Below are 11847 nucleotides of genomic sequence, written 5' to 3'. Positions count from 1 at the left end.
AACTTTATAGCCCATAATGTACAGGAACTTCCTAGCCTAAGAGATTTCCATGGAAGCAAACTTATTCTAACTTTACTCAAGATTCAGTTCAGTATTTGCTGGAAGAAGACAGATCATTAGGGAAAACCTCCCTCTCTTCCCTCCACAAGTTTTTCAGAGGATGAAACTGTCATTGCAGGCAATGGAAAGGCATTAATGAAGAATTTAGAAAGTCTGCTAGCAGAAGCAACTAGCAGTCTAATCACTCACGACAAACCTACTAGAATCAGTAATAGCTGTCCTATAGAGCTTTGCAAATGAACAGCACTTCGTGCTGTACAAAAGCAGCTATGATGATCCCTTCCTTCCCCCTGTGTGAAATAACCAAGCTCTACTCGGCTGCTGAGAGTTCCGGTGCTACAATGCCATCTCACTCCATCCATCAAGCACAGTCCCCCCTCGCTGCATCAGCACAGTCCCAGCCATAATGAAAACAGAGCTGCTAATTACTGCCAACGCAGCAGCCTTTTAGTTTTGTACAAGTACTGACACAATATTCATAGCTTATTTAGTGCTACTGTTCTAACAAAGCAGAACTAGCACAGTGACAAGAGCACATGTCAATGGCTAGTTACAGACACATTAGTACTCGCTAACCACAACGCGACACATCCCTTCTGGAGCCCTACACAAGAGCTCTAAGTTCTCAGCCTTTCATAAAGGTTCATACTGGCCTATTTCTGAGTACTTAGGCAGAACTAACCCCATCCCGAGGCCTGGAGGGGAAAAAAACACCACGTGCCTCTGCTTTCACAGTTTTAAGCCTCCTCTCCTATTTAGCTGGTTAAGGGAAGCTTAAAGATTCTTATGAGTGCAACTGAAAAGTAGGTAAGGAGATTCAAAGTAAGAGAATCAGGAGCACTTTTTTACGTCAAGCTGTCACTCAGAGGCAGAGTCCTTGGTAGTGGAGGGCATCTCTTGAGACCACCAGAGGGCAAAGTGTGCAGAACATCTCCACCCACAAGCCCTGACCTACCAGACAGACAGAATCTGCTGTACTCAAAGGCTGCCTTGGCCTAGTACCCAATGGATACAGGTGGCATTCAGCACCCACAGCGTTAATGACAGTCCAATGACAATCCTTTCCCAAGGGGATACTGCTTTTCTCCTACTCTCTCATTAAACAACCTCTGGCTACCTAAAACTTATACCAGAGTTTGGGCTAAATTAACTGGGACTGACTTTTAAATTAGGAACTTCCAGTGAAGTATCTGAACGCAGAGAGATGTAATAAACCGTAGTTGCAGGACTCCCTGCGTGCAGCGAGGTTCACTCACTCACACCCTGCTGCAGACGGAGGCATGAAGTTGTGAGAAGACTCATGTTATTCATAGCAATCAACAGCAAAAGCAACAACTCCAGATCAGCAGTTTCCTAAATCTGTGAGGTAGCAGCTTATGCAGCACACCCTGCTGGTGGCCAAGCTGTGCTTGCAGTGCAAACAACTGCAAAAACAGCGTGCAAAAACAACTGCAAAAAAAGAGCACACCTGAACTCCCTTCCAACCATCCAGATGCAGCTACCTTTCCACAGCCTCAGCTCTGGCAATTGCCACGGCTAGTACTCACTGAAAGGGTGCGATGGATTCAGAAGGGAGGTCGTATGTTGCTTGCTTGGTCATCTTGTTGAAGAAGAATTTCCTCTTAGAGTTTTTGCTGTACGCCATTGTCCAGGGATCTTGCAGAAAAGCGTCACAGGGGTTAGATCGAAAATGGAATGAGGATAAAAGCATGGTAGAAACGCATATATAGTGCGAACAGGGCCAAGGAATCTATAACAGTGATTCTTCTCTTACTCCTTTTCCCTTTCCTCCCTCAAGACCACCTGCCTCCCAAACTTTTGCATTCACTGAGAAAATCCCGTTCTCCCTGCATTTAAAAATTGACATTCCAAACAGGATATTTCCATGTACTATTACTCTGGAAAATATCTTCTTGGTAAACAATTATAATCTCAAAAAAGGCGGTCCTGTAAATAAATTGATCTACCCACACAACAGATCAAACTGCAACTGAATAAACTATCACAGAAACACCCTGAACCTTTTCCCAACCTAAGCTATGCTCACTACAAGTCAATCTCTAGCCATTGGAATACTGCCATTAACTTTTTACAGATTTACAGCAGGAGTGAGCCTAGTCAAATACTTTTTACTTGAAGGCATAGAGAAAAAAAATGAAGAGCAGGGGACTCTCTCTTCCTACCATTCACAGTCCGTACGATGTAGAGTCCTGTGGGTACAAAGTGCCGGTCATCCCTGCCTGTGTAGGATAGCCGGGGTACTCCCCCTGAGCTCTTGATGACTTTCATCTCTAACCTGAATGTTGAGAGAAGACAGTGATAGAGATTGCTAAACACAGCATCTCCTGTTTCTTCCTTTATCGTCCTCTTGCACGCAATATGACACCCGCACACCCCTTCCAGAGTGTCACAGTGAAAATATGACAGGATAAATCACCACATCCCTGGAAAATCCCATCTCTTGCTTCCCCTGCATGGCTAGAAGAAACAGCCATCTATATCAGGTAGCAAATCTAGTCTTGGAATGAAGGATCTGTGACCTACCACACTGAATCCTAATGAGGTTCCCATTTCAGGTATGAACTCTTAAATCTTTCAAGCCACTGACGGTTCTGCACAAATACTCAAGCGCAGTTGCTTCTCCTACCTCTGCAAAGCACACTGGCCAAGTCTGTGGCATTAGAGCTCAGCAGCATGATTCAAGAGCTTTACAAAATCTTTCTCCAGGACTCCTCAAGCACGAATCAGCACATCCCTCCCATTCCTCTGCTCTCATGCATTGGTGGCTGACAGTCTCTCCATAGGCCCTGAAACGTCTCATTTCAGCCAGTCACTTACCTCACAAAAATCTTCTCCATCTCCTCCAATCTGTACACTTCTTTCACTCTGGGGGGAAAAGAAGAAACAAGACAAAAATGTGATAAAGAAAATAAAAAGTTGAACTGTCCTCTTTTTCTGTCCCAGCTGTAAGAAGCAACAACAGTTCATTCTGTACAGCATGAGGTGGCCAAGTATGACTAAGGTTCACCTTTCTCCAATCTTATGCTTTATTTCTCCTGGCTTGAAAAAACATGACATCTGCTTTCTCACAGATGGGTTGCTGTAAGCAACATACAAGTGTCCTCACTGCTAAGGAAGCTGTACATTTTTACCTCAGGCTCAGTATACAGAAGAGGAAGAACAGTGAAAGTCAGGTGCTTTTGTTTTCCCATGAGGTAAATTCACCAAGGTCAGCCCCAGGCAGGTTCTGGCCTTGCAGTAAAAGTAAACTGAAAGATCTTCACCATTATCCTGACGGACACCAAAAACTTGCTAGCTACCTTGAGGTAAAAACAGTTTTGTTTTTTTAATCAGTAAAGATGATTTGGAATCATCATCCTGTTATGTCACGCTGCTTTTGTTTTTGTTGTTCTGAGATGAAGACGAATCGGAAAGTTTCAAAAGCATTGCCTCTGATCAGACATCCCAACCACCTGTTTCACACATGCTGCTATAATCCTCAGGCTTCAAACAGCACAGTTTGAACACCTTTTCACGAGAGCAAAGAACCCTTCTACTACCCATTTCTACAGCCCTCCTTCTTGCTTCATCTTCAGTTCTTGCCAATGCTTCAGGCTTCTCCAGAAATTGTGACCGTCTTGAGTCTGAGTTCCCATTCATCTATCATCAAGCAGAACATCCTCTTTGCCATACTCCAGCCTCTCTTGCAATATCATGGCACTTCTAGCTAGACTGAAAGCCTTCTGAGACAGAAGCTATTTTGTCCACAATATGTATCTGATACCCAGCACAACAATGCTCTCGTGATCCGCTATAGCAAAATTAAAGAAATAGAAAGTCAGGAGGCAACCAAAGCCCTTTGTTAGGAACTTTCTTGACATTGTAACTAAAACTTTCTCCTCAGGCTAACCATCTGGAGATTGCAAACGCTGATCCACATTACATTTATCTAACAGTCAGCTTCTCTGTACCTCTGCTGACCCTTCAGGGCAGACAAGGACATAAAAGACTGCAATAAGCTAGCTGTGCAGTAGACATCAGCACACATCTGAGACCAGCGCTGGCCAGTCCACTATGATGAAAGCATGAGTGTCTGATGTGTGAAAGGAGGGCATAAATTCTCTACTATCAATCTCCTCAGATATTGAAAGGACTTGTAGCCTCTTTTCAGTGAAACCCAACTATGAATTTCAGCTTAAAGCTTAAGTCCTTCATCTCCTTATCTTCATCCTTGAACACAGCAAAACCAAGGCATGCAAGGCTGAGGGAAAGAAGAGTCACTCACCGGATCGGGTTCATATCTGGCCGGCTAGGTTTGGAAACAGCTTTGACAAACTTCTCCGCCAGTTGAATCCTGAACAAGAACAGAAAGAGAGTCCTACAATTGAGCTAGATCCCTGGTGCACCAGGAAGGTAACAGTTTCAGCAGAATAACCAACCAGACACTTCAGTACTTGCAGATTGCCTCCACTGCTTGCTAAATGGGCATTTGAGAAACAGTGTTGGTTTTTTTTAACCACACCCTCACAGTTCAGTGCCCAGTGATACTGGCTACTACGGATACTGACCCATATCCATTCCGAATGGGTCTCCATAGCCTCCTCTACAAGCCCGTGTATTGCTGAACACATTGATGCCTAAGTAGGCAAGCAAGACTAGGAGAGACATCATTCCCCTGAGGAAGGAAACAGATGGTCTTTCCTTCTCCCTGAGCCACTTATCAGCTAGGCTCATGCATATTCCCAGGGTGCTCAGTTTATCCATACTGTGCTTGGCTCACTCCAGGCTAAGAATGGAGCTAGACCTGCCCTCATACACAGAGACAGTACAGGCAGAAAAGGCTATACCCACTTCACTTTGAGGTGGTTCAGTCACAGTTCATCGTTACAGCAGTGTTTCAGCTGAATGCACTTGTCTCCCTGTGCTCAGCATTCTGCCATTAGTGTGAACGTTTCTCAGTCACACTGACTCACGTACAAGAAGGAAACTTCTCCAGAGCCTACGTACCTCTGGTTGAAATGCTGGTTTCGGACATCATTGCCATTCAGCACCAAGACATCAAGGATGTGGATAGCGCTAATTTTTCGCTGCGCTTTCCCCTGCAGAAAGTAATATATAAACTTACTACTCGGACTGTCTGTTGCTATTTCAGCTTCATTTTATAGCTTTTCTTTTCTACTTTTTTTGGCAATGCATCATTCTCTTCCAGAGAGAGAGCACCTTTCCAGATACTAGAAGCTTGCCAGTTCCCTGCAGCCCACTGTGTAGTAACACGCCAGCCTCCAAGAACTGGCATATCTCAACTACACAGTTGTCTCAAGGGAGGGAGAGGGAGAGAAAGCAGGACCACAGCTACCATCACCAGCTCTCTGGCACAATAGTGCCTCATCAGGTAGCATAGCACAGAGCCCAGTGTACTACAGCATCCTCATTTGAGGTGCCAGAGGACAGCCACACTCCCAGGCAGCAACACCTTATATTGTGAATATACCTCAAGGGTCTTCTTCCAAGGCCTGCAATCACTACTGCACAGTTATGTACCCGAAGAGCCACAGAACAGATTGTCTTAGTGGCAATGTCACCTGCTGCTGCATGTAGGCCAACAGTATGTCAGGCCCAAAGGGGTTTCAAAACTGTGTTAAAAGCTCATCTCTCTAGCACTGGACAGAAAGAAGGAACTTAATCTGAAATATTTTGTTTGATCTTTAGAGAAACTAAACCTTCACACCTGGCACAAATGGAACATTTATTCTGCAGTATCTTACAGAGAATAAGTGAAATTGCTCATTATATTTGCAGCCACTTGTAAGAGAAAGAACAGCTTCCTACCTCTCCTTTCAGCTCATGAACAATCTCCACAGAGAGAAGGGTATCTCGTGGCAGCTCAGTTTTCAAATCCAGTTTTGTCCAGCGGTCTGACTGGCGACCATCCCATGTGTAGATCTGTGATTTCTGTGTATAGAAGGCAGAGTCAGATTCACCCAAGGCCTCATGAGGGTAGGGGTGGAAGAGAGACCTCTGACCAACTCCAGAGCATCGTCAAAGAATCTTTTTGTGCTAGGCCGTCACAAGCAGTTTCTTTGTGGGAAATTTTAAGGAAGAACCTTAATCTCTACAGCAAAAGCACCGTTTCTAATCGGTCATTAACTTTTCATACCTATATAATGAACCAGAAATAGAACACCTTTAAAAGGACAGTGAAAGTAATTAGAGACACTAGCAAGAGTACTGGTCTCTGTGTAGGCTGGAATTACAAAAACAGGGTTAATTACAGTGAAAAGTATTGAAGTCAGGAGAAAGAAACATACAATAACTAGCAACATCCAGGACTGCCGATAAGAATCCTTCCTGGCCTTTGAGGACAGGAAAGAATGGGATGAATTTGCAAGGCAAAATAGTAGCACTGAAATGAACCAGCAGAACTCCCAGATGTAAAGTCTGACTGTTCTCAGGACTTACCCCTAGCCCCAAGAGGAACTTCTGCTCACTTCCAGCCACCATACACCGGTAATCTAACACTTGGCGGATTTTTTCCAGTGTACTGGAGTTCAGAGGAGTGGGTTTGTAACTGAAGGTATCGATATCTGTGCCCTAAAGAATAACGTATGGAAAAGGCAAGTTAGATACAATGCATCAACATATAGGTAAATGCAGTTTCTCCATAAAACAATAATCCAGGACTTCTTACTCTCAATTCCTGCAGGGAAAAGGCCTATTTATACAAAAGAACTCAGAAGAAGCAGAAGCAGCTTCTCCGTAAAGTCTTACCTGGATCAGCTCAAAGAACTTGGACTTGGGATCTGAAGATGAGGGAGCAACACGGGCCTGATCAGGAATCTGAAGGAAAATCCAAACAATTGATAATAAGTGTTATTCTTTTGCATGTTTACGTGAACCTTTCTGGTTTCAATACATGACAGAACATCTTGCCCCCTGAAACTCCTGCTCTTGGGACTTCAGTTGCTGGAGAGGTCATCTAGCAAAGAAAAGGTCTCACATGTTTTTCAAATTTAATGTAGGTATACTACATCTCAGAGGAAACATTGAGGCAGCTTCAAAAAGTTTCAGGCTACATCTTTGATTCCATCCACATTTCAGTGAAACACCGCCATATGTATGACCTCACTACAGTCAAAGGCTCAGGAAAGAGAACGTGCAGACTCATAAAATAAGACCCTTTGGAGAGCTCTACTGCATGAAAACCACTAGGTGCTGAGTTCACTCTGTATGCTATCGAACATTCTCAACTGCAGCAAAGCAGAGGAATCAGATGCCTGCTCAGTTAAGCCATACACATAACCTACAAGCATCATCCTATTTGCTTACATGAAAAGCTCCAAATAATCTTTGACCTTCCCCCAGGACAACATATTAAGCCTCTGGTTAGAAAGCTTATCTGTACTCTGGCTCCATCCTTATTTCATCACAGCAAGGATTTTATCACCTTTACAATCTCCCTGCTTCGCGGCTTACTTACCCCCCATAGCTGGAGACACTCCTTTCGGATTTCAGCCTGCCGCGGCTCGATCAGCGTCCTCAAGAGAAAAGAAGCAGACTATTAAAATGGTGAAACCTCCTTGCTCTCACAGCATTAGCATATCCCAGCCCCATCAAATTTGCATCTTCCATTGTCAGGCTTGGGAATGACAAACATACAGTGCTCCTCAACAGGTTACACTCAAAAGAGGATCCTGCTTCCCTCCCCACACAAAAAAACAGCGTTAATGTTAGGATTCATTCTTAGACAATTTCTGGCTCTCAGGCTCACTCAGCTTTCTATTATGTGATCTTTGAATGACACCTGAACAGAAAAGTCAAGTCAGGGAAATAGCTATACATTGCAATAGCTTTAGGTTTTTTTAAGCGTGAGGAATTCATGTTGCATGCTTTAGGTAACTCTAGGTACATAACTTAGATGCTCTGATTCACCCCTGAAAAATTAAGAACCATGCCCATCTTAACCAATTACTGTAGGGTTGAACATACCAGCCAGGTATGAACATACCAGCCTGCTAAGAAGCAGGCCCATGTGTGTTAATCAGAAGGCACGCAGTGCATGGTAGCCTTCTCGATAAGGGTGACAACAGACCATCAACCTTCAGGACTCCTTCAGCTACCCACACTTTTCTGCAAGCAACTCAGGCAGAGACAAACTGAGCTACCTAAAAGCACTATTAATTTTCCTGGCTCTAAAGGCCAAGTAAAGTACCAGCTCAAATTAAGAACACATTAAAGAAGGGCAAAGCAATTGATTTATAGTAAGTTAGTTCAATCCTCACTGAAAGCCAGAGGAATATACTCACGTGTCTTGAACAAAGGCACGAATTTTAGCTAGCGCCTTTATCTGAACTTTGCAGTGGCTAAAAGAGATGGAAAATTTCAGTCAGGGAGCAAGTTTATCTACACCAAGATCAAACTACATGGAAGATTACTGGGACAACAGGCAGAAGCCTGACTGATCCTCAGAGAATCACTGGATCATTGTCAGCATGAATCAAAGTGACAAGAAGTCCACCAGCAAGAACTAGGCACTATCCTCCTTTCCAGTCTACACAGGAGGACGGTACACAGAAGCCAAACAGTCACTAACAGTAATAACCCCTCTCTGCATATGGCCCCTCTGCTCTGCTAAGCCTCTTGGAACAAAAGCAGAGCAGTGCAGCAGCATCAACAAGCCTCTCCATGAGTGCAAGCATCTGCAACTGAAAGCTGTTTTGACTGACCTGCCTACAGCCAGCAGCCCTCCTTGCCCACAGGCACTCACTTTTCATTGGACTGGACGATGTAATCATAGAAATCCTGGTCCCCTTTGATCACGTTCAGTGGGACAACTAGATTCACATCCACATCAGAGTTGCGCAGCTGGTTGAGTCTGATGTTCACCATGAAGAGGTAGTCCCGCACGTCCTCAGTCCCTAGCTTTAACCCTTTGCATATCACGTACCTGCAGAGCAGAGAGATCATTTGTGTTCGGGCCTTTCCACACAGCCAACTTTCCTGCCATGCTCCCATTGTCAGGACAGTATCCCAAATCCCAGGAATTCTTTCCCCCCAGGCAGCCCCAAGAAGGTGAAATTTCACTTATCACAAAGTCATTATATGTCAGTTTCCACTTTCCAAAAAGATTGGGAAATTCAACCCTATTCAAAATGCCGCAGATCTCCCTAAAGTAGTAAATCAATTCTGCTAAACTTGACAGGTACAATAACAGCATTACATACTCAGTTCCACTGCTTCTCTCTCCGGAAGGAATTCAGTAGAGGGAGTGAAAAGCAAGTGTACTTTGGCAAATACCTTCTTTACCTTGTCAAACATCATAATTCGCTAGGCATCTAAGACAGTTTCTCCTCCAAAGCAGGTGCCAACTGAGCGAGGTCACAGAGATTCCATTTGCCTAAATTCATCTATCACTGAATTTAGAGGACAGGCTTTCTGTAGTAATCCCTCATGCTCAAGAATCTCACCTCTCCGAGTTAGCAGGACGGCTTGTCACAGGTTTAAAGATGCACACTCGCTCAAAGCAGCAATACAGCAGATAAACAAGCCCCACACTGAATGGAGTAAACAGGTCAAAGGTTTTGCAGACAAAATGTCCTCCTGGAGCAGAGAGAGGAAGCACAGTGACACCAGCAGATTATAAAGAAACAAGGAGATACCAGGCACCTCACTAATCTTCTCTTCTGCAGAAACAGTAAGTGGTTTTGTACAATTAAACGGTATCTAAAACACTTTCCAAGAAGCAGGCCAATGTGGCTCCATGAACCATCTTCCCCATATCTCCACAGCAAAGGGAAAAGCAGTTTTCTGACCAGGATCAAATCAGTATGCGTGCTTTCTCAAGAGCAAGCCTTCTACCCACTCCCTAGCCTCCCTTCCCATGCCCAAACTATGCCCCTATGGCACTGCAGCATGCTATGCAAAAGCCTCAACAGAAGAGCAGCTCCATTATGTACAACAAGAAGTTTCGGGCTGGAAGAACAAACTAATTGATGTTACCTAAACAGAATAGCTTGTCATCTAGAAAGAAAAGCATGCATGCCACCCTTTGCATTCAAACAACTTTTCCAACTTCCCTAAACAAAAAGCAGTCAGTCTGGCAGAGTTATATCTACTCAGAGAGGAAAGACTTAAAGAAGGTTACTCCTTATACCATATCATGTTCAAGGCTACTGCTAAGCAGATCATTGCCTCAAGTACTGCTGAACACAGGACACAAGATAAATGACAATGGAATAAACATTCCTATCTTCTGCTCTTGTGTGTCGATGCCAAATGCTAACTAAATTCTGCAGAAGAGAGGAACCATCAAAACCAGATACAGCTGTAACATCCATCACTTGGCAGTAATGGGTTACAGCTAGAACAGCATGAGCTGACGAGCTGGTTTTGATCAGAGATGGCAGATTTAAAGGAGAAAAGCCACAAACTAGAGGGAAGGATGAACTGGATTAGTACCACTGTGTTCCAACCAGCCTGCTAGAATGATCAGAAAGCAGCTGGGCCAGCTGATACCATAAAGCTCAGATATACTATCCAGTTACCACACTGTGACCTTAGCCCAAGACAGCTACATAACATACTGTGAGAGATTTAAACTACTGCATTTTACCTCCTGCTCGTAATAAAAAGAAAAACAGACATAGATAGCCTAAGTTTTCTGTCCCAGTTCTCTTAGCTTTGTGACAACCATCTTGGAACGAATGTATATACGCGCAATCCTGTGCAACAGAGCCTCATGGCAGAGCAGACTTCATGGCATGTTAATAAAATTCTAGAGTATCCTTCTGCAATGTCACCCACACCTGACAGAAGGTGGAAGATGATTAACAGACAGAACATACCTGTCCGGACGATGGACAGTGCTGTAAGAAACTGACAAAGCATCAGCTGTTTGCTTAGGATTTCCTGCAGATTCTCCTGACCCTCCACAGAGAAGCCCTGCAAAGTATATAGCATATGATTAGCATCTCCACAAATCTGTTGCTCAAGCAAACAATTCTGTACAGCTAAATCATTAAATCATGGTTTGTTTGTTTGGTTTTTTTGTTTGTTTTGTTTTGTTTTTTTAACAATACAAAACACTGCCACCAGGAATTTTAATGACAAGCCTTAAAGAATTTCATGTTTTAAGTGCAGACACATCAAATATCATATGCAGACTGAGGTACGAGGTACCAGTTTTGGTCATTAGTGCAGGAAGAAAAAGAAAAGGACCAACCCCATCAGCCATTAAGAAATGCACTCCCTTGTGATCGGTATTGTCCAAAACAAAATTCCGAAAAGCAGTAATGTTCTCTGGGCGAGTAATGTCTCCATCTCCATCAATCCCTCCTTCTCCTAAGGGGAAAGGAAGAGACGATTACTAACGTGTTTGCAAAGATCAGTACAAACAGGTGATCTATTGAATGCAATTAACATTTAGTCAGATGCTACACAGACCTCAATAAGTGACTAAGCATTAATATATTCCCTGGTTCACCACCAAAGATGGTTGTTAATTTAGAAAAACTATTTAGCTTCTGTGGTCATGGCTAAACAAAGCCATACAATAACCATGCTCAAAAGATGACTTTTATGTTAGCCACAACAAATGACAAATCACTTGCTGCCCTCCTCTGAGTCAGGAACTGACTGCATTACAATGCAATATTCTCACCCAAGTAGAAATGACAAATAGCTGAAACCACTAAAAACGTAAGATTCAATCTCATTGCACAGCTCACCTGTTAGTAACATGTTTTTACAGCAAAGGCAAAATTATTTACATGGTGCTTTGGAAACCTTCTA

The 11847-nt window shown here is 43.5% G+C and overlaps 1 protein-coding gene across 1 annotated transcript in view; it reads right to left on the bottom strand.

The window, feature by feature from the left end:
• Positions 1 to 11847, bottom strand: part of CMTR1 (cap methyltransferase 1) — a 28171-nt gene that overhangs the window by 4422 nt on the left and 11902 nt on the right. The window contains exons 10-23 of the mRNA XM_035560605.2: positions 11279 to 11397; positions 10902 to 10998; positions 9525 to 9657; positions 8825 to 9004; positions 8364 to 8420; positions 7538 to 7595; positions 6829 to 6897; positions 6520 to 6651; positions 5890 to 6012; positions 5068 to 5159; positions 4346 to 4414; positions 2899 to 2946; positions 2244 to 2356; positions 1608 to 1716 (exon numbers count right to left, since the gene is read on the bottom strand). Coding sequence (XP_035416498.1) covers positions 1608 to 1716; positions 2244 to 2356; positions 2899 to 2946; positions 4346 to 4414; positions 5068 to 5159; positions 5890 to 6012; positions 6520 to 6651; positions 6829 to 6897; positions 7538 to 7595; positions 8364 to 8420; positions 8825 to 9004; positions 9525 to 9657; positions 10902 to 10998; positions 11279 to 11397 — 1399 coding nt within the window. The remainder of the gene's footprint in view (positions 1 to 1607; positions 1717 to 2243; positions 2357 to 2898; positions 2947 to 4345; positions 4415 to 5067; positions 5160 to 5889; positions 6013 to 6519; positions 6652 to 6828; positions 6898 to 7537; positions 7596 to 8363; positions 8421 to 8824; positions 9005 to 9524; positions 9658 to 10901; positions 10999 to 11278; positions 11398 to 11847) is intronic.

The sequence above is a fragment of the Cygnus atratus genome, chromosome 3 (genome assembly GCF_013377495.2).
Source record: "Cygnus atratus isolate AKBS03 ecotype Queensland, Australia chromosome 3, CAtr_DNAZoo_HiC_assembly, whole genome shotgun sequence".
In the NCBI taxonomy this organism is placed as follows: domain Eukaryota; kingdom Metazoa; phylum Chordata; class Aves; order Anseriformes; family Anatidae; genus Cygnus; species Cygnus atratus.
This window is presented reverse-complemented; position numbering and strand designations above follow the sequence as displayed.